Below are 27208 nucleotides of genomic sequence, written 5' to 3' on the forward strand. Positions count from 1 at the left end.
TATATGTATACATGAAGTACCTCTGGCACAGGAATCAAAACAAAGGGTAGACAGCTTTAAGTATGTGATCTTGGGTTATAGCATTCACAATGATTAACTTCTTCCCTTTGAAACAATTCTTGTCAGATCTGGTGGATAACAAACACCTTGAGTTTAGGGGGAACCAGTTTGCTTTCTGCCATCATGAACAGTTAAGATGTGACACTTTATTTGTATTTTCTGCCTGAACAATAACTCTGCAGGTCCTGTATATGAATCCCCCTGCTCTGAAGAAGATACCACAGTTTGATCAGAATATCTTTGCTATATCATTAATTTTAATTCCAACCTGTACTTCAATATGCACATAACTATTTTCAAATACAATGAAAACTTGAAGTCAACAGCATCAGAGCTTTCAGTAAATCCTTCACAACTTCAGAAAAATCTCTATAAACATTGTGTAAAGTAGATACAGAATGTACAGAGAACGKTTTTCTATACAAAAGTGCATTTTAGCAATACAATTAGCAGAGAACCTGGGAAAAAAAACCCCTCATTTTAAGCAGTATCATATACTCTAATCTATACCCTCATCTCTCCCCCCAGAAAAAGAAAAGAAAAATCAACCCCCCCAGCTTCCCCTTGCTTTGGTTATGAACTATATTCAAGGCTTCAATATTACAATTTTTTTTTTACATTGAAGAATTTATTTGGAAATGTTTTAGACTTAGCCAGATGTGAGAGAATGCAAGTATGATTCATCAGTTAATAGTCAAAATAGACGAATTTTTAATTTTACTAAGATTTGCTCTTGATAGATTAATAAACTAATCTTTGCAGTCCTTAAATGGACAACTGCATGTTGACTTTTCTGTGCCCAAGATTTGCAAGATCAGTAAGCTTAAGAACATTAAACCAATAAATCTAACAAYATTTGCCATGAAAATCTGGCTTATATGAATGAACTTTAAAAGCACCCAGAACAGTCAGGTTTATTAATATTTATAGACCAATGCATCAACTGATTTCAAAGCTGAAAGAGTATTAGGAGAAAAGAAATGGCTTCAGGCCAAAGAGCATAGATGAACAGTAAATATTGCCATTTTTATCTTTCTGTATTGTATATGCACTCTGATGCAAATGCATGCAGGTTGGTTGGTTTGTTTTTTCCCCAGAGAATGATCTTCACAGGTTTCAAACCACAATATGAGAACTAAAATTTGAGCCCAGGAAAGTCTTGCGAAGACTTTCCTTGCTCTTCTGAGTAAGCACCCCATACTGAGCATATTATAACCATCTTTTTATCAGCTTTGCAATTAAAAAAATAGGTATTTTAACAAAAGATGACATTACATATACACACACACAAATCAGCCAAGTTTGTCAGGCAGCTTTCTTCCTCATATTTAAAATCATATTAGAAAAGAATGCTCTCTCTTGTTTACAGTCCTATAGCAATGAGACTTTCAGTGCTCCTTCTAAGCCTTTTTAGATAAAAAGTTACTATGGAAGCAAACCGTTACCTTTACAGMGTGTAAATTGATTATATTCACATTGCAGAGAGTACAAAGCTCCTACAGACACAGCTTCAGTACCATGACGTCCTGTAACTCTGAGCTTTTTCCTGGGTGTCTCTATGTTGCTTTCAAGATTGACTTTTTTCATTAATAAAAAGCAGGGATTTATTTTTTTTAAGAAGAAAACATTAACAAGAACACATTATTTTMGCAGTCTATTATTCTTCTTCATCTGAACCCAGTAGTTACACCTGTAGCCAAAATGGCCAAAACTTAGTCAGCAACACCAGATTTCACTGAAATTCCAACTGTTTGACTAATGCCACGGGTGTTCCACAGAAATTCAGAGTTAGATTGGAAAAGTCCTTTTAAGTTCATCAGCTCCAACCCTAAATCTAACACTGCCAAGCCCACCACTAAACCCTGTCTCTAAGTGCCACATTTATATATCTTTTAAATACCTCCAAGGACGGAGTCTTCCTGGGTAAGCATTGAGTACACTGCAGAGAAAAACATGAATCTGACAAAAAACCTTCCCCCASCACAAAATGAGTCTGTCACTAGAACTACAGAGGATGAGAAAGCAAAAGGAAAAAAAAACCCAAATGTGTAGAAGTATGTGAGAACTCTTGAATCCCACAGTCACTTCAGGCCTGATTCTCTAAGATCAGGAAAAGACARCATTATATCTCTGAGTACTTAGTAAAGAACATTCGAGGTAAGCAATGTTATTCTGCATTCTTACCAGAACATTCAGAATTTTGTATTCTTTGTATTCTTATGAGCATCCTGGATCTATGAGATCACAGAGCTATAAATTATTAGCATGGAATCCCTGGAAATCCACTCTCTTCTATATTTTAACTCTCACACACTTGACTGAAGTACCTGCTGGAGACAACACAGCACAATCAGCTATTCTGGCACCCAGGACCTTTTCAACCAGTGCAACAGATGAGCAACTGGACCSATCTAATCACTTAGATTAATTTATACTTACATGCTTACACTATGATGGAAATACTATCCTCCCACACTTCATGATCTCTGGAAGCTAGCAGACAAGTGACCAGAATGAACTGCACCTCATCAAAATGATGGGGTCTTCTCTCAACAAAACCTGAAGCATTTTAAACTCTGAATAACTGCTGAAACAGAATAAAGTGACACACTTTCATGCTCCACCACACTGAGATATTGCACCTTTCTTACAATTCACTTCAGAGTTTCAATTACAGTACTAAGTGTGCTTTTTTCTTCAGAAAAAAAAATTCAATCACATTTCAAAGTCACTGCAGAAAATAAAGGTTGTACTGAACTGTGACAGTGTACACATGGTGAAGTATTTCATGATGAATTCACCCATTACCGTGCAAGAGTTAAACAACTGCATCCTGAAATCAGCCAAATTGACAGCAATTAAATTTTATCTTTCATACAAGATATTTAAAAGAAGCCCCAGTTTTAAGYCAATCTAAATTCCCAATAAAATGTATACTGTTAAGAAGTTTTCAGTATTGATTATASAGAATAGAGCAATACAACCAATTAACAGACACTTGTGGTTAGTGGACAAATACCTGGCCATAGGGGATAGCAAACATGAGCTAAAGATGACATTACCTGGCTTTTAGTCAGTCATTGGCCAAGCCWGGGTACCTGTTGTAGAGCAGCAATCAGTTCACACATACTAGGACTATGGACCTCATTTTTTCCTTATAAAAACCCTTTCAGAGGGTTCAGCTATTTTACTGTTCAGTTAATTTTGAGGCTAAAACGCATGCCATTCCTGAAAGAAAAATACTTCAGCTGTCAGGGCTAATGAGTCTGTGCAGGACATTGAACATTAATGTCAGTAGCCCTAAAGCTGATCATGCATTCTGCAGGACTGGGCTATATGCTGCCATTACAGACACCTGTGGCCACACTAAACTGTCAAAGTCCTTAATTCAAGAGCAAAATTAATGAAGTATCAGRATAATAAAAAATTATTTCCTAAACTCAGAACTCATAATCTTTAAAGTTTCACATCCAAATTTAGAAGGATCATTTTTATCTCAGCCATGGGGAAAGGAGTTCTATAAAAGTAGTTCCAAAATAAAGATAAAAGTCACCTAAAGATTGTCAGAATCAGGAAACAGATTGGAAGTACTATTACTTCTCTACCTGAAAGCCACAATTTTACCTCATTTTCTTATCAAGAGTAATTTCAAAAGCTGATAGACAATAGAAGAAGTTGGATACATGTCATGCTGTAACGACCCACACAGAAGACAACCTCAGCTAAACATACAATTGAAAAAGTACAGCTGCATTAATTAAGGTCTCCTGTCAACAATATGAATCTATTTAGACATGCTTCTGGGGAAGAAAACCACTGAAGTTGTATGTCACTTGTTTGCACTTCTGTTYTCAGTAGTTTTTTTAACTAATTTACGTAGTGTCATAGACAATTTAATTGCAGATTAGTGTATTTTCAATGCATAAATGTGTTTTTATTGGAATCTTTTCACAGAAATACTAGGATGTAGTGCTGACSCATTAGTAATAATCATAAGATATTGAGCAGCAAAATAACCTTCTGAAGACTAAGCCTGCAATTATTTTGGGTTTTTTTCAGATTTTAGTTGCTTCCTAGGAACTACATTATTAGGCAGTGTTTGTGTTAGAGATTCTCTGTATCAGATGCTCTGCTTCCCATTTTTGTAGTTTGAGTTAAACTGCAACTTTTAGAAAAGTATCAACCGTACTTCAACTTTGTAGAAATCAACAGTAAGGCMGAAGAAAACCCCATCAAACAAAACGTTTTTTCTCATGCTAAGAAGTCTTCCTAATAATGGGAAAGGAAGACAGAGCAAGTTAAATGTAACGCTAAGTTGGAAAAAACCAAAAAAGCTGAAGCATAGTAATGCATGCTTTGTGTCATCCAAAAGCACCCCTAGACTTACATGCAAGTAAGTTAGCATGTTAGTCAAGTTCAAATTTCCTTAAAATTRTATCTATTCAGCAGCTTTTCAGAAGACAGAGAAGTTTCTGAATYCTTTGTTGCAAAATTAGTCTCAAAAAGCTGAAGTTACTCAATACTTAGACCTTCTTAGCAAAATTACACTTGAGAAAAGATCYGGTTTATATTGTTAACACTAATCAAAATTTGGTCAAGAAATATATGTAAACAATAARGATAATACATTTAAGGCTTAGAAAGAACACTGATAAATTCACCCCTGTCACATTAAAACATCCACATCTCCTTCATGGTCCTCCTCAGTCACTTTTAAAGACAGTACTTCTTCATTAAGAAATAATCCACTCAGTCTTTCCTTACGAGCTTGTCTTTGTTCTTTCAGTTGTCTCTTCCGTAAGGCCTTTTGCTGGAGTTTCCGTTGCTTGGAACGTTTCTGTCAAAATACAGATGAGACAAAACATAAGACTTTGTTCTGTAAATTTGATAAAACACCTCTAAAGCAAATATAAATTAACCTCTAAACTAATAAATATGAATTCTCAGAAGCAGTGTAAACATTCATTCAAAATCATACCCWATATTAAAATATCAAGACCATTTACCACAACTGCATTATGAGGCATAACATTACCCTGTGATGTTGCATAGTCAAGTCTTTGATTGGAGGGACCTTTATTGCTGGAGAAATGTTACAGTCTCACATTAACAAACCCAAGATGTTGCACAGCAAGCAATAACTGCTCTTCTTCTCCACACTTGAAATTTAAATTATGGAGACAGAACAAGTGCCACAGCACTCCTTTAAATGAAACATGCTTCAGTGGGTCCCTCCTCACTTCAGTGGGTCCCTCCTCACCAGGAAATCTCATGAGAAGTGCTCAAAGAATAAACTGAAGAAGATTCAAAAAGCCTGATGAAACTTGCATTTGAGAAAAAAAAAACAAAAATAATCAAGGGTGTCTTTACTGCCAAAAAATTTTGCCTAGATTAGGGTGATCATGATTAAACAATATTTTTTCTGAAGTGTGTGTTCTTAAGTTAGATGCATAAGTCCAGTCCTTATTCAAGCCCACTCCTAAACAAAACGAATTGACGATCTACTACATACAAACATCAGGCTTTTGTTTAGRAGTGATGGGAAGAGCACAAGTTTAATTCCTTGTGATCACTGATTTAGCTAGATAACTCAGTTACTGTGTTCCTTCAGGACAAACATCCCAGGTAAGATCACATGAGCAAGCTTCACGAGTTAAGACAGYTTAATGCAGACAGATGTACATAATKAGAAACTTTACTTTTGAATCCCGGATTCTTTCTGCAGCACTTGTGGACAAATTGCTGTCGCTGTGTGCTCGACTCATGTTGGCACTGGAGTTTGAAGCRGAGTTGGCAACGCTGGAGCCGCTGCTGCTGGCTGAGCTGACCATGCTGGCACTGCTGCTGCTGGCACTGGCACCACTCACACCACTGGTACTGGCACAGCTGTAGCTGCTCCTCTTCCAGCTCTCCCTTGCAGACCGCTGGCGAGGTCCGTGCTCCTTGATATAGTTTCTCACCTTTAGAACAGAGGCAGCAAAATTACTAAARCTTGATAAACCCTGCACTGAGATATTCCTTTTCTTGGAAAAACACATTAATAATGATGAAGTTATTGGGTCAGCTCAGTTAGGCTTTTAAAACATTTTCCTGGGGCTGCTAAAATCCGAAGTGATMTGGAGTTGCCCAGAGAATGCAACTAAGTTAACACTTGTTTCACTATGAAAGGTGGAAAAATAAGCAGCAAGGGTAGAGGGTTCTTGTCTGTCTGCTTGTCTGGTTTGTGACTATGCAACATTGTTACTGTTTTAACACCAACCAGGAATATCAGTGAAGTTCAACCCCACTGTTCATTTAATATATCAAACCCCTTTATTTACCTGGTATTCTCAAACAAAAATGGGAGTAAATAAAGCAGCATTTCTCTACAAAATGCTTGCAACATGAAATGGACCAAGGCCATAAAGGCAGTGAATCTTTTCTATTTTCAACTTTACCTTCATCATCATCAGTCCATTGTTTGGACACTGCATCTCTTCCCAACAACACATCTCAATAATTCAACAACTGAGAAGACAGTAAGATGTATCTACCCTATCAGCCAGGCACCCTTCTTTGTTATAATTTATGTTTTGTAACATCTTTAAAATGCCTTCGTCTCTCTCCCTTCCTATATGAAATTCATGGTCTTCCCCAATGAATTTCAATCTTTTGGAGTTTAAATGCTTTGTTTACATTCAGTGAGCAAATGAAGACCCTCAGCTAGCTGATGGTCTTGAAACGGAGTACACTGCTGTAAGCAGCACCGGGTCCACAACATAACTCCTTACACACTCACTAGATTTGTCTTAACACATACTGAGAATATATAACCAGTCTTTCATAAAAATGTTCAATAACGCAATATGTTTTTGAACTCTATATTCCCTCACTGACAGTATTGTGCTCTAGTGTCTCTAAATCTAATGATTATGCATAAAAATTGATCACAAGTCCATAAGATTTTCCAAGACATAATCAGATGATGAAACCCTGAAGTCAAATGTACAAACCTTAACTCACCTGTTTCAGCTTCTCATCGGTGAGACAGTTCAATTCAATAATGAATTCACTATCCGTAGGTGAGATCTGAGCAGTAGGATCAATAATTTTAATAATATCAAGTTGCTCTCGAAGGCCCATCTCTGTACTGACTTTGCGACTCAAATATTCAATATATTCAACCTAGGACCCAAAGAAAGTCAGGTCATTTGGAAGTATTATTGATTTTAAATGACAGAAAAAAAAGGAAGAACCGACATAATAAAGCATGTTCAAATATCATGATTCTTGCCTTGAGTATCCTTAAAAACTCAAGGTGAAGACTTGAGTAGGCATTAAACTGCTTCCTACAGATCCAAAGGACAAGATTTAGTTTTGAGAATCAAGTACTGCACATGTCTGCATTTACACCTACAGCAAACAGGATGGCTTTTAAGCTGTGTCTTTTAGTTGAAAGCTCTTCTGTACATTGCAGTTCTCACATAGGGAAAAAAGTCACCTGYTCATCATTTGTCATCGCACTCCATGGAAGTTCATCAAGATTCCTATGTTTGTTTTTCTTCTTGGGAAGCAGACAGGGAGAGCTCGGAATACTTGGTATAACATCAGAAAGCACATCACTCCCACTTGTAATGTCGCTGCCAGGCAACTTGTAACATGCAAGAGGAAGAACAAAGCTTTAGAATATAGCAGGCAGATTGTAAATCATTCTAACACTATTAACAATTCAAAACATACCATCAAATTAGCAAAGCATTGATTATCTGTGTACTTTAACAAACTCTTTGTAATTACTCATAAACCTGCAACACTCCCTTGAATCTTCCAACMAACAACAAGTGCAGCAAACTCAATTCACGCTATTCTCTACTTAGCAATTCTCTTTTTTAAAATTTGCATTTAAGAAAACAGCAGAAACATGTGGCACTTCAACTATTTCACTTCTCCATTGGAAATTGTCCATTACAATCCAAACCTAAATCTAAACTTCCCATTCTGGAGCATAAGTCTAGTTTAAGGAAGATCATTTTAAAGTAGGTCTGTAATTCCTACCACACTCCATAATTACACAAGACAATTCAATTAAAATCACTGTCATTTGCCTAGAAGCAACTGAGAACTTCAGTTAGCTTCACGTATTCAACTGACGTGATTTCTGAATGCACTTCCAGTTAAAGTGGGACAGTTGGATTACTCGTGCTCAGATTCTGCCAGATAACGTCATAAAGAGCCACAAAAAAGTCTTTCCAAAATCTCACAAGTCCAATCAAGTAAGTCTCTTAAGAAAAGCTTGTTTTAACAGTAATAAAAAAGCTAGTTACCGATCAAATATACAGTCAGCTAATGAAGGCATAGGAAATGGCTCCTTTTCAAAACATTTGCCAAGTTTCTCAGGCAATTAAAATTTCACAACTCAATGAAACTCTGAATCTTTGGGATCCAACCTGAGTTGTGCCTATAGGCTGCATTATAAACACACATTTGTAACTTCAGTTACTTCAGATRTAACATAGAGACCAGCAGCTGACTTAAACCAGTCAGAAATTCAGAGCTKATCTCAATACATTCGCAAGCTCACTTGCATCCTCTGGAACAGGATTTCAGTTTTCTTGAAATCAGCTGCAGTTCTTAAAAGAGTTCTGAAAAGAACTGCATGCTCTGACTAAGCTTTATGACAAAGTTTTCAAGTATTCCTCAATAAATTCAGAAGCTCTTTGTTGTCTATTTCAAAGCTACGTATACATTCATGGCCGATTTAAGTCTTAATATAAAAAGTCAATTTAGCTCCATAATATATTAAAAAATGCATATCACATTTTAAAAACTGCTGAACAGGGAAGACTGTCACAAACTAGAGATACCCAACAAGGACAGCATCCAGCACAGACTAGGGAAAAGGACATGATTCACTTTCACACTTTTCCTATTCTGGTGAGACAAAATGAGCGCTGTACTATTACTGGCATAGAGAAAAAAAAAGGATAGAAATAAGCTATAGCAAGAACTTCTACACTTTACCTAGAAAGTTTTAGTAGGACCAGATATCTATAACTAGATTTAATTAGCAGGGCAGATTCTCAGTACAAACAGTCTAAGCTCATGGCTACAAGAAACATGTTAGTCCCTAAAACCAAACAACCATAATATGTAAGCATCCCCCTTTGGAGAGGTGAYCTTCAGTCCCTCTTCCTGATTATGGAGGTTGGGATAAAAGGAAACAGAACATTTTTTATCATTCAAGATTCAAATATGTGCCCCTATGTTCAGCAGTTACAAAGAAACAAATGCYGAGGTCACTTGGTTTGTTCAGAAGGAGACTAAGGGAGGACTCCATAGCTGTCTACAGCATCCTCATGAGGGGAAGAGGAGGGGCAGGCACTGATCTCTCCTCRCTGGTGATCAGTGAYAGGAAACAAGGGAACAACATGATGCCAAGTCAGGGGAAGTTTTAGGTASGTATCAGGAAAAGGTTCTTCCCCCTGAGGGTGGTTGGGCACTGGAACAGGCTCCCCAGGGCAATGCTCACAGCACCAGCCAGACAGAGYTCAAGGAACAWCTGGAMAATGCTCTCACAGAGTGTGATTCCYRGGCTYGTCTTTTGCACAGCCAGGAGCTGGACTTCAATGATCCTTGTGAGTCCCTTCCAACTCAGGATATTCTATTCTACAACTTTTCAGCTACAGGTAAATCCAGCACRCAATAGCCTATACAAAATTTTACATTTTCAGTGGAACCAGTTTACCTGCCACTCAAACTCACTGTCCGACCAATCCCAGTATGTGCTGATAGAAGAGGAGACATCACTGCAGACACTGCCCTCAGGGAACAGATCGAAAGAGGTGAACTCCTGGTCATCCAGCAGAGAGTAACAATCATCCTGATCCCCCACAGACACTGATGAGAACAGCTCCTCGCTGCACTCCGAGCTGGCCACRCTCGTCCCACAAGACGTCAAGTTCCACCTGTAAAACAGGATAACACAATTAGAGAACAACAAATATTGGTATCATATGTCCTGAGAAATGCCTTTAAGCCTTGTAAAACAATCTCCACTTTGCTGGCCAGTGACATTATACATTGATTTTATTGAAATAAGTTATAATTATGTAAATTGAAGTATTACATTTTWAAATATTCTTTAAAGTACATAAACATCCAAAGAAAACATAATGTTACAAATGTCAAGGCAAGAATACATATACAGGTTAATTACACCTTCATTTTGATCTATTAYCATTTTCTATCCCAGAACCATGACTCCTGTAGTATGTAAATTGCTTTTCTGGTGCTGGTTGGGTTTTTAAAACACACTGATCTAAAAATAAAATTTTCCATATATTGGGATATTTAAACTTGTTCCATGTAAACTGGAATAAACAGARCTAAGAAGTTAATCAATTGGACTTCAGGACAAACAGAAGTCAAAAAGAAATTCTAGGTTGATAATCCCCACAAAACCATGACTTAATACGGAAACACMTTATGGATCCATTATTCACAACTCTGAATGTCGAAAACACTGGACATGCTATTGGAGTGAGACAGTGAAAGTGGGATAATGACCTGTAAGAAAATGCTACCATGCCAAAACTAAACATTTTTCCCCCTAATTATTTAATTTACAAAGCTAGTTAAAGTTGTTGCTAAAGGAAAACTATTGAGGACTCAATTTTCACAGAACAGGTTTTTTATTCTAATGAGAGTAAGCCAGAATTTAACAAGCTCATGAAATCAGTCTCCATATCTGGATTTATTTTACATATTGGTGAAAAGTAGGTCGAGACAAATATGAGTCAGCACAGCACTGCAATATGGCCAAAACAATTTGAAAAGGGCTTCTAAAATGCACCACACAAGCCCACACAATCAACTCCTGTTCCATCAGCCTGTCCACTTCAGCCTGGCTAACCAGAAAAACACTCTTCTATYCAACTGCAAAAGCTGAGTGATCCTATCACCCGGAAAGGCTGRTCCTCAGTGTCATTATTTAGGCTGCATACCAGGTTGGCTTAATATGTTTGTGATGGATTCACTCCCTCATCTACTTGGCCAGATGTGAATTTATCCAATGTTAAAGATATTTCCAAAACAGTTCTTGTAGCAGATTCAGGATTTCTTGCCCTCTCTCATTTCTGCATCCCTTATAGATGTGCAATGCTTTGCTGGTAGAGATTTTTGTGCACAGGGCAATCCATTGGTACTGAGCAGAACATAACTGTRGTGACACAGCATGTTACCCAACATGACTACAGTTCCAGAATCCATGAAATATTGATGAAAGAGGGTGGACAAAGTTTCCAGACWCATCAAAACAAAGGGTGAGGCCATTAACCAATAATGCAGATACTTCAGATACAGACAGTCAGCTCTCACCTTCCCACAGCCAGGGGGGCCTGCTGTGCTCACTGGGGTGAACTGGATTAACAACAAGTGGGAACTACGTTAAAATCACTCCTAACTTTAAAAAACAGAAAGCCCTATGCGAACACCACGGATTGAGCTGCACATCTGYGATGGCTTCATCAGTGCAAGACATGGCATGTCCTTTTCCAGAGAAGTGAAACTGGCCCTCAAGATGCCTGGGTTACAAATCTGGGCTTGTAAAACAAGAAAACCTGAGACACACACTTGGGAAGTGAAAGGCAACACAAAAAGAAATGTACAAAATTAATTAAATGCAAATTTGGTGACTGTCACACATTTAYTTACAGATACTCTAAGAATATATCTTACTGCTCATGTCTTATGACTTAAGAACTATATTATGAAAGTGTATCATGTTTGATTAAGACTCTTCAGCCTGAATCATTTAAGAATGTATAATTAGGAGTCTGACCTTGTGAATGACACTTTTAAAGTGCAATTTCCATGACTCCATACAAATTCACTCTTCATAATTTTGTCACATAATTACTAATAACTCATAAAAGAATCTTGCACATATGAAGCAGGAATGTTGGAGACACATATGTTGGAGACTGAAATCTCATCGATCAGTCCCCAAAAAAAGCTACTTATATATTCAAGCTTAATACTACGCATTAGGAGAATTACGTTCTTAAGGAAGCAGGACTGTGGTTTTGATTTTATGAGCACAAACTGGAATTTCTTTGCAGAGCTSTATTTGCACTTCTAGAACAGACCTTTTCTACAAATTACAGGGAGAATAATTTCCCTTAATTAGTAGTATGGGGCAGAAACATTTCTGCAGGAGTTGGTGCAGTCATCAAGCCGCCTGACTCAATCTCTACAGGTCTGCCTGGTGTCCATGCAAGGCCTGCCTTTAAGTCCTACAAACACACCATTCTGTAGCTGCCCACCCTACAGTGCTCAAAAATTATCAGAATCTCAAAAATTAAGAAACTCAGAAAGGAATGAGGCTTGGACCAACCTCATCATAGTGGAAGGTTTGCCAGCTCAGGGCAGGKGGGTTGGAACTAGATGACCTTTAGCGTCCCTTCCCACCCAAACCATTCTGTGATTCTGTGAATAAACACATCCTTACAAACCGACCCAGCTCCCACTGACAACTGCAACGCGATGAGCCGAACGCAGACTGAGCCAAAAGGCAGCACAGCCCATCAGGGCGTGCGGGCGGACACGCGGAGCAGCCGCAGCCCGGCCATGCCGGCCCGTCCCGGGCAGCGCAGCGGGGGCAGCATGTGCGGCCCTGCTCAGGGGCGGCCCCGACCCCGACCCGCCGCGACCCCCGCGCCTCAGCCCCGGCCCCTCACATCGCCCGGCCCGGCCGCCCTGCCCCGCCGAGCGGACCTGTTGGAGTGGAAGCGGTGCAGCGGGTCGGTGCGGTGGCAGGAGGAGAGCTGGCAGCCGAAATCGCTGACGTCCAGGCAGCCCTCCTCGCTCAGGCTCAAGCTGCCGCCCCGCGGCGGGTGCTGGTGCGAGAGCAGCGGGCACGGCTCCTCGGGGGTCAGGAACTTCTCGTACGGCTCCTCGGTCATGGCGGCGGGCGCGGGAGAGGAGGCGGGGGCGGCGGGAGCGCCTCAGGCGGCGGCGGGAGCGCCGCGGGCACACGGCGGCGGCGGTGCCGCCATCAGCGGCCGGTCCCGGGACGCGCCGCGCTGTCGCTGTCGCTGCCGCTCCTTCCGGCGCCGCGCCCTCACAGCGCCCCCTGGCGCGGGGGATGACGCGCGGGCGGGCGGCGCGGCCATGGCGGCCACCGCGGGACWCGGGCTCGGTGAGGGCGGCGGCGGCCGCGGGTTCCTGGGCCCGCGGGTGCCGGTCGAGGTGGAGGCCATGGCCCGGGGCGTGCAGGACATGGGCAAGGAGGTGTTCCGGCGGCTCCTCAAAGGTAGGGCCCGTGCGGGACCCGCGGGACGCCGTCCCGGCGCGTAGCGGCCCCGCTACAGGGGTGTGGGGGGTTCCCAGCCGGAGCCGCTGGGCGGGAGCCCCGTTGGCCGAGGAAACCGTGGATCCTCTCGGGAAGGCGAAAACAGCTATCAGAGAGCTTCCAAAGGAGAGCAGCGAAGATGGTGAAAAGCGTAGGAGGGAAGCCATACAGACTGAGGTCACTTGGTCTGTTCAGCCTGGAGGAGACTGACGGGAGACCTCATAGCTGGCTGCAGCTTTCTCACTAGAGACTGCGGAGGGMCGGACACTGATGTCCTGTCTGGTGACCASTGACRGGACACGAGGGAACAGCATAATGCTGTGTCAGAGCACTCTAGATGTCAGGAAAAGATTCTTCCCCTAGAAGGAGWATCTTCACCAGCCTGACAGAGCTCAAGGAGTTTTGGGACAATGGTCTCAGGCACATGATGGGATTCTTGGGGTGTCCTGTGCAAGTCTGAGTTGGACTCGATGAGTCGCTTACAACTCAGAATATTCTATGATTCTGTGACAGCTGCAGGGCTGCAGCTTCCTGGGGCACTTCCCATTGCCTTTCCTGACAGGAAGCCAGAGCTGAACTTTTAATACACTGGGAGGCTTGCTTGGTTTTATTCTACAATTCTGTAAAATCTGCGATATTGAGGAACAGAGTTCTGCAGCAATGGATAGGCCCCAGATTCAGCTGAGTGCTGTTAAAGTCATTCCTCATTYCTGCGTCCCAGAGCCATATATCTAAATTGCCCTGGCACTTGCACCAAGTTCATTTTTCTAKGCTGTTGCTGTTACTCTATTGCTGAACAATAACTAATGTAAAAAAAATGAGATGCAGGCTCATATGCCTGCTCAATTCACGATGTAAAAACTGTATATAGCATTATTTGAGGGTTATCCAGCCAGTGTTATGGAAGGCTCTGCTAGCTACACTGTCTCAGTGATAGACTTAATTTTTGTCCGTGAGGCTTCTCCCTGTGGTGAGAATTTTCTCAAGGCACCTTTGACCATCAAAATCAAGAGCTACACAGTTGAGTAAATTAGGATCTTGCTTTTCTTTCTTATTCACAGTCACTGTTAATGCATTGGAAGGAAAAGACTGCAAGGAATCTGTCAAGCTGATTGCAGAAAGTGCTAATCTTTCAGAAGAGCAACTTGCTTTCCTCATTTCTGGCATGTACACYCTCCTTCAGGAAGCGTTGAGACTCCCCTTATCAACTTTCAAACAAGAAGTAAGTTGTGGGAGTACTTGGAACCTTGATAAGGTAAAASCTGTGTCAGACACAAGTCACCATCTAAATCTCATTTGCCAGGGTGGGAAGCTGCACATAAAAATGGRATTGATTGAACACTTCTGAAAATTCTTTTCAGTATGTCCTTCATCATTTCAAAACTACTGGCACTCGAGACTAAAATTCTTGTGAAGAGATAGCAAACAAGTAACCACAATTTGATTTACTAAGTAAGAAATTACCATTTAAGGCTATATAATATAAAATTTCACCTTCCTTGTCTTTCTAGGTTTTTAAGGAAGACCTGAAAGAGCTCAGGTATGCCTGTTTACACTGGTTCTTTTAATTTGTGCTTTTTCATAACAGTTTTTATGTAACTGTTTCCCCAAATCAACTTTTTAACAAAAAAAAGTTGGTATAAAAATTACCTGTAAATAACACATAATGCATCTGTTGCCAAACATCACGTAAAGCCAGMGGAGAAAAACAGGTGTTGTGTAAGACTTGATTTGGCACTGAGCATGAACAGTTTATTTCACATGCTGGGGAGAATGGTCTAATTTAGCCTGTAATGTAGGTTATGCAAATATGAGTGACCTTCTCTCTGCCATCCCCACCTTGCCCTGCAATATTTTTTAACGTGTTTGGTAAGACAGTGATAGCATTTCAGAAGCTAAGGAACTGCCCTACTTCTTTCCTTCTTTGAAAGGTCAATGAGATAATGCTCATGCAGCCCCACCACCATGTTCAGCTATGATTTCTTCTGCCCATTATCCAAGAAATCATAACCTTTGTTGTAGCTTTTGCCAAAATCTGTATCAGTCTTCCATGAGTATCTCCAAAGGGGTCATATCCTAAAAGYTAGATATCAGTTGCTAATATTATTTATAGTTTTCAATTATTTCTTTATTCAGTAGCAATGAGAGAATAACAGCAGTTGATGTTTTCTTTTGCAGAGGAACCTTTGCACCAAGGCTTAATTATTTCAAAACACTATTTCCCCACATTTCTTTAGCATTCTAATTGCTACCTAGGAGAAATAGATGCATTTCTAATTGTGTCTTTTTTCATCCTTATTTGTCTGTTAACCTGTACATTGGCTTTCTCCTCATAAGCAGTTAAGTCATAAACATTTTACTTTTTGAACAGCTTCAGGCAAACTAAAACTACAGATTTAGACATGTAATCAGTGTGTAATCAATGAAAGGTGTCATTTGGGCCACGATGAAAGGTGCCTTGCAAGTTGATACAGTTTTGTYTGCAGCTCAGTGCTGGAGTTAGGCCTGCCTTTTGTCTTGTAAGCTCAAATCAAGCTGCTGCCCCTGCCACGTCATGGAGTTCACACCCAGGTTAAAGTAGGTCAGTAAGAAGCTGATGAATTGCTTTTGACCCAGTGGGAGCTGGTGTTTTTTGAGGTGCRCACAGAATGCGTCAAGTTTAATTACTGAATAAGGAAGAGCACTAGAGCTCTGTGCCAAGTTCTCTGGAGGTGGTGAATAYTCCTGTTCTAAACAGGGGAGAAAGTTGTTGTAGGAGTGTCAGAAGCCACTGGTCGGGCTGGCTGTGTCTGGAAATGCAGACTCYCAGGTCCCTGTCCTTGTCATTTGACCACACTTTCAAGACTTACACTTTTATTGTTGTATTTGGGGTTTTTTTTTCCTCGCTTAGTGCTTTGTTCTCACATTGTACTCAGACACTTTTCAATCTCGATGATCTTTTTTATTTCTTTTATATTTGGATAAATCTTTTTTATCTTTTTGTTCTGATTGATATGATTGATCTAACAGTGATAGTTTAGGTAACTGCATTTGTGTTGCTTGCAGACTTGAGTGTTTTATGCACTGCTTGAGCTAAATCTGCCCATATAAAATCTTGTGATTCTCAATTTTCTGGTGAGGTACCTGATCTTGGTATCTAGTTTTGATGGAGAGAGAGGCTGGGAGACATGCCCACATCTGATTAACTAGATCTACATTGCTGGTTTAAAAGGTTTGCAATTCTATATTCCCTATTTCTTAGGCTGAGCAGCTGAGCCAGTGGGAATAAATTCACTCTAAGTTGTGGATGCTTTTTTTTTCCCCCTCCCCTCACGGGTTATTTAATAACTTTATGACTCAGTCCAATAACTTGGAATTGAGACATCCTCATACATTTCTTGCCCTTTGAGTGCCTTCCTCAGAATACTGCATTGAGAACTGATTGCTATCTGTAGTTCAGGCTGAGCTGTRCCATGTTCTATCTTATCTGTGTCATGTGTGACTGGCCTCATGTGTYCTGCTTGACCCAGGAACAGAATTTTCAGCAAAACCATTGATTGCACAACAAAAATAATGCAAATTCAAATGTAGTATTATTGCTTCTTTTTAGTAACACTTGCTCTTGGGTCAAGCAAGTATTGTGATAGATATCATAAGAATCATCTTACAGCCAGCCCCCTGTCTCCAGCTATTCCTCTACACACACAGGATATCCAGTCATTGTCAGGATGGGTTAAATTATATACTTGCATGGAAAGTATAAGTAATGTCTGCAGAAATAGTCATCTCTTCTGAAAGATAGACTCATGCAGCCAAAAAAGCACTGTTCTTGTGCTTGCTAAAATGAATTCCTTCTTATCCAAGCCCCATTTAAAAATGTGGTTTAACCCCACTTCTTCCTTTATGAATTCAAGCTGTAGTAACTGCTGTTTCATCTTCCCACTGTGTGAGTTGATGAGTTGTTTTTTCTCCTTTCATTAAACACTGTAAGCTCTTTAGGACASGTAACTTCCTTGTTTGCTTTGATTTTTCTTCGATACACTGCTGTGTGTCTCAAGCCACTGGTGAGTAATGTCTCAGGGCACTGATTCATGGTGAGTGCTGGATTTAACTGTGGCAGCAGCAGTAACTTCTCCCACTTGTCCAACCTGCCTCTCTGCAGGAGGTTACTGTCCCTGTGGCAGAGACAGCTGAATGGATGGTGTTTGCTCCGTGGTCTTTGCAATTCACAGCCTGATCTATTGAACTGAAAATCAACAGCAGCTTGTTTGTAAGGCAGCAGCAGTGTGGGAGGAATGGTGAAGGAGTGRAGAGGTGTAGGGTAGATGAAGTGTGTTGGTCTATTCCACTAGTCCCCATGAAGGCTCCTTTTGTGAGTCGTCTTGGCTACAAGGGTGTCTGAATTTGGGGGCACATTTCCTTCTGTCTTCATTACACTTGAGGTAAAAATGAAATGAAACGTGTGGGTTTGGGATTTTTGAAAGCATGCATTGCTGGCCTGCCTAGTACACTTGTCAGAGCAATCAGTAAAATTTTTCTTGACTTACTGAGAGAAGTTAGGCAAATACTGGTTCTTTTGAAACTCRCTGTTGCTATACTAGGTAGGACAGGAAAATGTTTTTAGGGTTCTGGATATACAAACATAGGCTGTCCTTTTGAGAGCCCTGACTGAATCAATACTGAAGTGTTTATGTAAGAGCTGATGGCAATTTTAAGCAATGGAAGATGGAAAATGTTGACGTATCTTTTGTATTCTATAATAGATTTAGGGATTTTTTTCAGATAAGGCCATATAACTGTGGTTACAAAAAAAACTTAATGTTTTGTCTTGCTCTTCTCTTTCAGAATACCRGAAGATTTCATTGTGGACTTTTCCAGTGTAGTCTTTGGTAACAGGTTAGTGTCTTCATTGTGCAGGCATCAGGGCTGCACAGAGCTCTGCTGACACAAATCCCTGATTTATTGAAGGGACAGCAATATTTTCCAAATTAATGAGAGCAGGAGGACATATCCCATTATTTTAATTTAGCAGTGTGATGTCCATCATGCAAGGCGATACATGCATCATGTAGCTTTCTTGCAAATTTTCCATTTTTCTGTGTTCATCAGTTTTTGTAATGTTCTATAGACTGTGAGGTGATCAATACCTACAGATGAAAAATGCAGTGCAGAATTAAGCATTTTTGCTTAATCACTATCATTGCAAGTTAGATCAAAAATGAAAGACTTGCTTTGGTGAGAGGCAGGCTATGTAAGCCCTCTACATGCTCTGGTTCATGGCAGTTTTCTCAGATAGCATTTCATCAAATCTTAATGTACAGTTCACTTGGGAATTCACACTGGGTGGGTTGATGACAACCCATATGAGATACCAAGTGCTCTGCCTGCTGTAATTCATTTTTTAAGCACCATTCCTCAGTAGCTCTAGAGGAAGTTYTAAATTGAGAACTTTTTCAACAGCCTATCTCTTTTGTCCATTCTCAGGATTCCCTTTTCCTASATGGTTCTCTGCTCAACCATATTTAGCCTATTCTACATCTAGAAGTTTCTTGAACATTTTGAATATGCAAAACTTGTGCAGGGCCAGAAGCTGGGCTTTGGTGATCRTTGTGGGTCCCTTCCAACTCAGGAAACTCTGTGATTCCAATTTTCCTTCTTGAAACTTGAGGTCACTCGGCACAKAGCATCACTAACCCAATGCTGCTCCAGATTCTCTGCATGGAATCCTGATAATCATAGTTGTGGTATTGCAGTTACCCTCAAGGGTCTGAGTATTGCTACCAAAGTTAAAAATATTTTTCATTTCCTTGATTAAGATCTTGGCTTACCGCTAAAGGTTCTTGGAGTAAAAATACATTCAGTCTTCTCATCTTTTCTTTGCTCTTCTGTTTGAATTATAGGTGTTAAGAATGCAAAATTCATGGTTGCAAAGTGGAAATATTGTTTGCACTAGAGAAAGAAGATAAATTTAGACRTAATTTGAAGCATGCATGATTGTCTGTTTTGTACTGTGAAATCACGATGCTGGAAAATTTAGCTTTTTCTCATTTTGAAAGCTGTGATTATCCAGTGTAATCTTGCTCTGTGTTTTGAGACCAGAGAAGAACACCTCAGATTTGATTTTTAGACAGATCTGCTTCTACGATCTTAAATGTAACACTGAATCATACATATGCRTATTGAGTTGTAAATATATATGATTGTGATGGTTAAGAGCTACATTAGCATGTGATCTAAAATTCAGTATGAACTAGATAACCCAGAAAAATCCATTTTTAAGACTTTTTCTGGCATCTTATCCTATTTTTGGAATTCTGTTCACTAAACARCAGCTCTGAAGTATTTGGCATTTGTATTTCTGTGTCCCCACAGTTCCATCAAATTATATAGACTGAAAGAAAAAAGAAGCTTGCCACATTAACACTATCAAATAACTACATTAAATTAAAACTGTGTTTTAAGGGAAAGGATAACACTAACTTTCCCCTCTCTGAATGTTTGTAATAAATGCACTGCTTGTATTTCTAAATACTGTAGCTTTAGTTTCTACCAGGAGGTTGCATTCTGTGTGCCRTTTGTCAGCATTTCGCACGTACCAGTTTGTTCAGCCTTCCTGTTYGGTGGCCTGCTAGGCATGTCTTGTTATGTGCAGAGGGAACCATCCAGAACTTATCTTTAGTTTTGATGTTGTTAGATCAGCTATTGCTCCAAATCCTCTAAACTTTCATTTTTGAGTGCTCTCCTGTTGCATCCTTTGGCAGGTGATGTTCTTGTCACCAGGTATATCATCCTTTCCACCATAGCTTGGATGGTCTGTGGGATGGTCTCTACCTGATCCATGGTCCTTCACTTGTTCTTACTTCTGCCTTCTGCACAATGTGCTCTCAGCAAACTGTGGCTGCTGGCACAGAGTGTTCACAAAATGTAATTATAGGCTGTAGGTTTTGGATGTAAGATTCATTGAGTCTTTTCTGCTCCATTTTGCTCTTCCTCTTATAAATCAATGGCTTGATTAGCAGCCTGTGTAATTTCTGTATGCATGTTGGCCACTATGCACATTCTGCCATCTTTACAGTATTCTTGCATTTCCAGTTGTGATCTTGTCCAAGCTGGAAAGGTCATGACAGAGGCTTAAACTAAGTTACAAAAGTCRTGACTCTTCCTGGGAGAATGATACAGAAGTGGAGTCCTGACCAGAAATAAAGCCTCATGTTTGGCCATAGAAGTGCCATCTCTCAACAGTATTCAGAAGCTTCCCATCTGTTTGGGAGGTCACAATTTCTGACCTTTCCCACCACTGCTAAGTAGAGCATCTTTCTGTTTTTGAAACTCCTTTCTTCCCCCAGAGTGCTGATGCTGCACTGAATGGACTTCCATTGATGGAAGTTAGCATGTCTTGAGGAAACGGTAGCAGTGTGGCTATTTTTAGGGAGTCTCCAAATTAAGCAATACTCTGGCAGCAGCYCTCCACTGAGGGAAAGGCCTGTTCTTATTGTTTAATCCTGCTAATGACTGTTCTAGACTCCAGCTCCTCATGGTTGCACCCAGCTGTGGTGACCTACTTCCCATCCAGGAGCTGACAGTGAGTTAAGAGCCAGCTGATCTATTTTTTTTGCTCATTCCTTCACCACACCATTAGGAATGTGTGTCACTTCTGACACGACCCAACCCCCCCACCAAAGGAATAAATTCTTTCTTATATCACCTTTGCAAAATGCAGGAGTACTGGAGAATYTCAGCCTGTCAGTCCTGTGTACCTTATCAGATCATTAATCTTTCTGGGCAGTTTCTAAAGGCACCAGCTAACTTGCACACAAGAATGTGAGTAGGGATGTTGGACTGCCATTCCTACAGTGTTTGATTCCTTCAGAGAGGATTCCTTTCTGATGTAAAGTCTGTAATTAGATTATGTCTAGCACCATGGATAAAGGATATAATGTTTCTTATCCTTCCCTTAATGGGAGTACTGGAGTAGCCTTGAAATGTACCGTAAATAACTTCCAGGGACATGGGATGCTTAGCAAAAAAAAACCAAAAAAAGCTAAGTAACATAGAGTCCAGAAGTCCAGCTCCTGTATGGACCAGCTCAGTGACCTCATTCTGAAATTATTTCTGCATATATATCAAAAATGAAGGGTTATTATGTGTTTGTATCAGATTTGGCTTGTTTAGTTATCCAGAATTTAGGATACCATTAAAACTTGAAAGATTGTCAACCATCTGAAGTTTAATTGCTGTTAACTGTATGTCCRTACAGAATAAATAGGGCTTGATTAGCCTGACTTTTTCTTCAGTATGAGTAACAGATTAAGTGCTTAGTTTCTTACACATTAGACTAGGCAAAAATGTTGAAGGTTGTGCTGCAGTTGGTAGTGAACATTGTGTAAGGAACTTAAAGTTTGTAAATTATTTTGGATTAACAAGAACCACAATGGGGTTTTTGAACTATGCTTCAAAATACACTCTAATATTATGTTTTAAAACACTGATGCTTGCCAATACTGGATACTTCAGCTTTTTGCTGAAGAACAACAGTGAYCTTATGCAACTGTTTTGCCTAAGTCATCTGTCTTGTCTCTGCTTGCTTGTTCCTGTTGGATTTGCATGAAGGTAAAAGATGTTTTTGCACATCTCTTTCTATGCCTCACAGTTTCATATAATTGAAATAATAGGTATGCCAGCCACCACAAGGACTCTTAGTAAGCCTTATAGTGACATCAGTTTACTGGAATTACACRGTCATTTGGTCTCTTTTTTCAAAATGAACCCTAGTTAAGCATAGAAAAAGGGGATAATCTGAGCACAGCTGTCTTAAATCCACAAAATCTCTACTTGTTCAGACCTCTCTAAGTGAGGACAGATGTAGGAGAAAAACAAGTTCYGGACAGGTTTGTTCTGAGGAATCCTATTTTCTCTTTAGATTGTTTCTTCTTTTATGAATTTGCATTCCAGTCTCCTGTTTCTGATTCACTCTTCAGGCGTCCCACTTCCGAAGGCACAGCCCTGATMCAAAAAAGTCGGCTACCAAGTATCCAGGACTTCAAGTGGAGAGTGGACGTRGCTATATCCACAAGGTATAAAAGAGAGTCATGCACATCCCTGGAATTACCTAAGGGTAAAGTGATCTCTTGGGCTGCTTAAACATGTTAGTGGGATTAAAATGTGCCTTGCTATTAGGGATTGGCATGTAGCATTAAACAYAAGAGACTGGTGGAATCTTCTGAACAGTGTAGTAATAAGTGTATATACACTTTACTGCTGGTAGCATTTCATTCAAAAGTTTGAGKCTCTCATTTTAAAACGTAATGGAGCTGATACAAATCCACAGGTGCTGTGATGAYGGCATGAGTTAGTCAGATTGAGTCTCAAGCAGCTAGGCAAGCTCTCAGTTTCACTGGAACAGGGGAGGGGATTCATCTATTCAGCTTCTCAAGCAGGCCATCATTTGTTGCACATGTTAAATGAMTTTCCATCTCCTGTACTCTGCTCTTACAAAGAGAGGGTTCAGGACAGCACCTTTACRCTGCCATAGTTATGTAACTGGTCATTGAACTACCTCCTAGTTTCTTTCACAAAACAGGAGTAAAAGCCTTTGAGATCATCCTGCCTGTGCCTGCAGTGAATAGCTTCTTGCCATCTGCCACAGCAGAGGCAGCTGGGGSATGGATCTTTGCCTAGAGCCAGAAGGAAACAGAAACCTATTGTCTGTGCTGCTTGGTCTCTGTCTAGTTCTAACCAAGACAGACCACGTTGAAAGAAAGATGATCCAGCCTTTGTTAGTAGTGTAAATTGTTAGCATGAGTGACTTCGTGTGCATGTCTGAATACCTGCATCTAGGAAAGAGTGCAGTCTCTTTGCTACTAGCATTGAGAGGCCTGTGAGTAATCACGAATTGTCTTCCTGAAATGAAGAAAAAAGGCTCCTAAGAGAAAATTGGAATGGCCACAGGCTACTAGTTCAGGTGACTTTCTGATGAGCAGTGCTGTAAGCACCACACACTGTAGCATCACTCTTAAGAAAAAGAATCTATACTGATAAGAGAGCAAAATGTCCAGATAAAYATCCTCAGGCACAGTGCTTGCAAGCTGAAAGCAAATCCTATGATTTGTTTTCCAGACAACACAGGAGCAATACATTACTCTTTTTTAGTTTTCCTTCCTTTTATTTTTGTTTCCAGTTAACCTTCCCCCTGGGATTTTTTGTTTATCATCCAGCAGCAGCCTCTTCAGGGGGGTATGGCAGCTTTGGGCTGTAGCGCCTGTCTGTACCTGAGCAGGCTTTGGCAACGTCAGTTGATGGAAGCTGCACAAGAATGACTCATTTCCCTTCTTTGGGTCATCAAATAAAATAACAACACACAAATTTAGGATGAAGGCTGGAAGAGGTTGATTCCCCAAATGAGGTGGCAGTTGAACGTATGAAGGGATGGAAAGGATTAATGCAACATGGTAAACTGCATAAGAAAACTGCATTATTATTAGCAGTGCTTGATCCTATCATAGTTCCACTAAACCAATTATGTAACAATGAGAATGCTCCTAAACTTGCAGTTTTTAACTATTAACAAAATGTTAAATCTCAATATTGAGGTAAATTGGACAGAACTCTTAATGTTCCTGAGTTTCCAGCCAGACTCTGTGACTCAAATTACTCATGTTCTGCGTAAAGCCTGCATGARCAGCTAAAATTGTTAATGTGCACTGCTGTACTCATCACTCTGCTGATCTCTGCTGCTGTAATACTAATGATGTAAATAATTTCAGTTCACTGGCCCGTGCACTTCAACCATCCATTCTGATGATGATGAAGCTTTCAGACGGGACAGCTCATCGCTTTGAAGTAAGTCTGATTGCCATAATAAAATAAAAAGGAAACCACTTGAAGTTTTATTTAGAAAGTTGAATTATTATTTAAAATATTAAGGCTTTCGTAAATCTTGTGTTACCATTGATTGGTTTGCTTTGGAATCCTTCATCTTCCAGGTAGGCACATAAAATAATGAATGAAATACCAATTAAAATCATTTCACACCTTGTTCTTACACATGTTCTGCTGAACTGTATTTATTAGAACAATATTAATTACTGGAATGCACTATTACATAATGTCTGGTTTGATTAAAAGTTCTGGGGTTGTTATGTACTCTAACCTTCAGACCTGATGGTGGCTCTTCAGGGCAGGAAATTACTGGGGTAGTTTATATAATGTATGACACTCTTCTAAACCTCCTGCATTTGGCAGAGAATGGTAACATTCTTTTCTGTGGCAGAGGTRGTTTTATTCTTTTTCTTCAGAATTGTTCTGGCTGCTAGAAAGTAAAAAAAAATCTCTTTGCTTGTTACCTCAGGATTAGTCAGTGGCAGTATTTATGACACTGTGCCTAAAGGCTTGCCAGAAGATGGCATAAACTCTTCCATAATTTTAACCTTTGAAAAGGAATGCTATWTGTTCTATAAATAACGTGGTGGTGCATACAGGAATTCAGTGCACAGCAGGCATTGTTACATTTGAACTCTGTACAGATTTTGGCTTCAGTTCCTGCATTAGTAGTAGTCTGGAAGTAGCACCAAAGCCCTGTGGGTTGAAAGAGGTGGATTGATTTTACTGTTAAAATGTTTTGCAAGAAAGCATCTGTTGAGGAAGCCATAAATTCTGTGCTACATTGCAAAATGTTGAGGGTGTCACTTCGCAGGAGATCAAATTTACCCCTCTAGATAGTCCAGCTCAGAGCATCCCATATACTCTATTTGAGGTCTTCCATGGAGCTTAAATGATGCCATGGACATCAGGTTAACCCTTTACAACAGGACAAGTTTCACTTGTGAGGATAAAAACTAGTTTATATTCTTCACTGTTTAGATTTGCCAATCTATTTCCTGGAATACAATGTCAAGTGTTGATCTTGGTGCCATTGTTTTTGGTTGTTTTAGTTTGATTTTAGGGGGTGTTTTTGTTGTTATGAATCTGTAGAAGACCCTTTGCCATTCTGCAGTGAAGATGTGTTTGTCCAGAACACACAGGAGTGCAGATATCTGATAGTAAACAATTTGCTTCTCTTAGAATCAGCTCTTTGCTATTGCTGCTTCTTRGATCTGAATGTCAAGGATGTGACTGACAACAGGATTTCTATATCTGATGAGTGGTCTTCCCACAGTTAGTGGCTCTTTGGGACAAACCTGTGTTTTGGTTCAAGGTACCATATGCAAACAAATATTGTCCTCACCTCTTCAGTTTTCCTTTATTTGGACATGTTCAGAATGTCCTGCTGTCAGGGCTTATGTAAGATGGTAAGTCCAGAGCACAATTCTGTTGTAAACAGTTTTAAAACATGTATAGCACAGGGAGAAGTTACACTCTTTGGTCTCCATTTGGTATTTAAATCACAGTGTGACTTCTGACTGAAGATTTTTTCAAAAGCAGTGGGAATTGCAGYGTTTTGAGTCTTCTTGTATATATGTCAAAAGTGAAAAGGACATGGTGCCTTTTTATGCRTTTCTGATATGTGTGGAAAATGCAAATCAGATGTTGAATTCCTCTCACATAATTGATATCTGTGCTACAGTGGGCAGAAGGATGACAAGGGTCTYTGCCAAAGGAACTGCTGTCTTCAGTGCAGCCAAAGGAGTAAATTAAGCAGTTCTGTGCAGACAGTGTGGGACCAGCCAGACTGCACCGGGCACTCGTGTGAGCGTGTGTTTGTGCCCTGCACTGATGGCACTCTGTGTCACCAGTCTGTGATTTCCATCCATTTGGCTTCTCAGGCTTCTGAGCCCATGAGTCTCCTTCACAGTTGAAAATGTTTTGTATGTTTAACCCAAAATCTTTTGCTTTCTGCATGCAAACAATACCCAGTGCCCTTTGYTCTTGAGGTGGCTGCCAAGTCTCTTGCCTCAAGTCTCAATTCCTTTCGCTTGCAAGTTTGGACAAGCAGRATATCTTGAATTTGTTGTTTGGGAAGTCTGTAGGCTTCACAACCTTCTAATCGTCTTTCCTTCCAGTCCTTGAATTTTACTTCATCAAAACAGTTCTCAGTTTAACATCCTTGARTATTTCCTTTCTCTCATCAGACAGTACAGAAAATGTACCATAYAGGTACATCCCACTCTCCTTTTCCACGTGGATTCAGTTGAATTAACTATTAACCTCAAATACTTTGTCTTAAGTCTGGAAAAAARAGTTTTAAGAGAGATTGGGTTTATGCTGTGGAATGTTCCCTATCCATAGGCATGCCCTAGTTAAGGTTCTTGAGATGTCTTGTGTTTTCTAACGTGAATATTCTCTTTCAGGTGCCTGTTGCAAAGTTTCAAGAACTGAGATACAATGTTGCCCTTATACTGAAGGAAATGAATGATTTGGAGAAGAGGAGCGTACTGAAGATCCAAGACTGAACACTTTTAAATTGGGAGTTTTTGGAAGAGATCTGAAGCCCTCAGCATGTTTTGTGAATGGCTAAACAGGGGACCATCACCACTTTGCCTCCACGAACTTTAGTATGGCATTTATGATGTCTGCTGTAAATATTCTTTTACAATTCAAGTGTTAAAAGCGCAAGTTCTTTTGTTAGACTTAGGAAAAACAAAACATACATCTATGAAAAGGAATAATGCTGTTTGTGAGCATTTTTGCATGATTCATCAAAACTTTTTTAATAACTGTCTTAATAGATGTAAGAGTCATTTATTTCTGATTATGATTCATAACTCTAATTTTTTTTTTCAAGTCTGCTACCGGAAGCCCTGTCAATGTGTATGTATCATAAGAAAGCTCTGCAATATTTCAAATTAAAAAAAAATAAAATAACAAGCCCACTCCTGCCTTCCAGTAAGACAAATGTGATCT

At 40.0% G+C, this 27208-nt stretch overlaps 2 protein-coding genes across 2 annotated transcripts; one reads left to right on the top strand and one right to left on the bottom strand.

Annotated features, from left to right (window-relative positions):
* Positions 1-13090, bottom strand: FAM199X (family with sequence similarity 199, X-linked). The gene is made up of 6 exons (XM_057365609.1): positions 12814-13090; positions 9785-10004; positions 7541-7690; positions 7063-7224; positions 5760-6020; positions 1-4897 (listed from the first exon to the last, which is right to left on the bottom strand). The coding sequence occupies exons 1-6, from the start codon at positions 12999-13001 to the stop codon at positions 4727-4729; spliced, it is 1152 nt and encodes a 383-aa protein (XP_057221592.1). The 5' UTR covers positions 13002-13090; the 3' UTR covers positions 1-4726.
* A 95-nt stretch (positions 13091-13185) lies between these two features.
* COMMD5 (COMM domain containing 5) lies at positions 13186-27172 on the top strand. Its single transcript, XM_057365610.1, has 7 exons — positions 13186-13351; positions 14452-14612; positions 14902-14930; positions 18215-18265; positions 22348-22443; positions 24133-24208; positions 26656-27172. Exons 1-7 carry the CDS (start codon positions 13210-13212, stop codon positions 26755-26757), a joined length of 657 nt encoding a protein of 218 aa, XP_057221593.1. The 5' UTR covers positions 13186-13209; the 3' UTR covers positions 26758-27172.
* Positions 27173-27208: the final 36 nt, after the last annotated feature.

This window comes from Malurus melanocephalus, unplaced genomic scaffold, assembly GCF_030028575.1.
Source record: "Malurus melanocephalus ecotype Western Australia unplaced genomic scaffold, MMel_1.1 scaffold_56, whole genome shotgun sequence".
Taxonomy (NCBI): Eukaryota; Metazoa; Chordata; class Aves; order Passeriformes; family Maluridae; genus Malurus; species Malurus melanocephalus.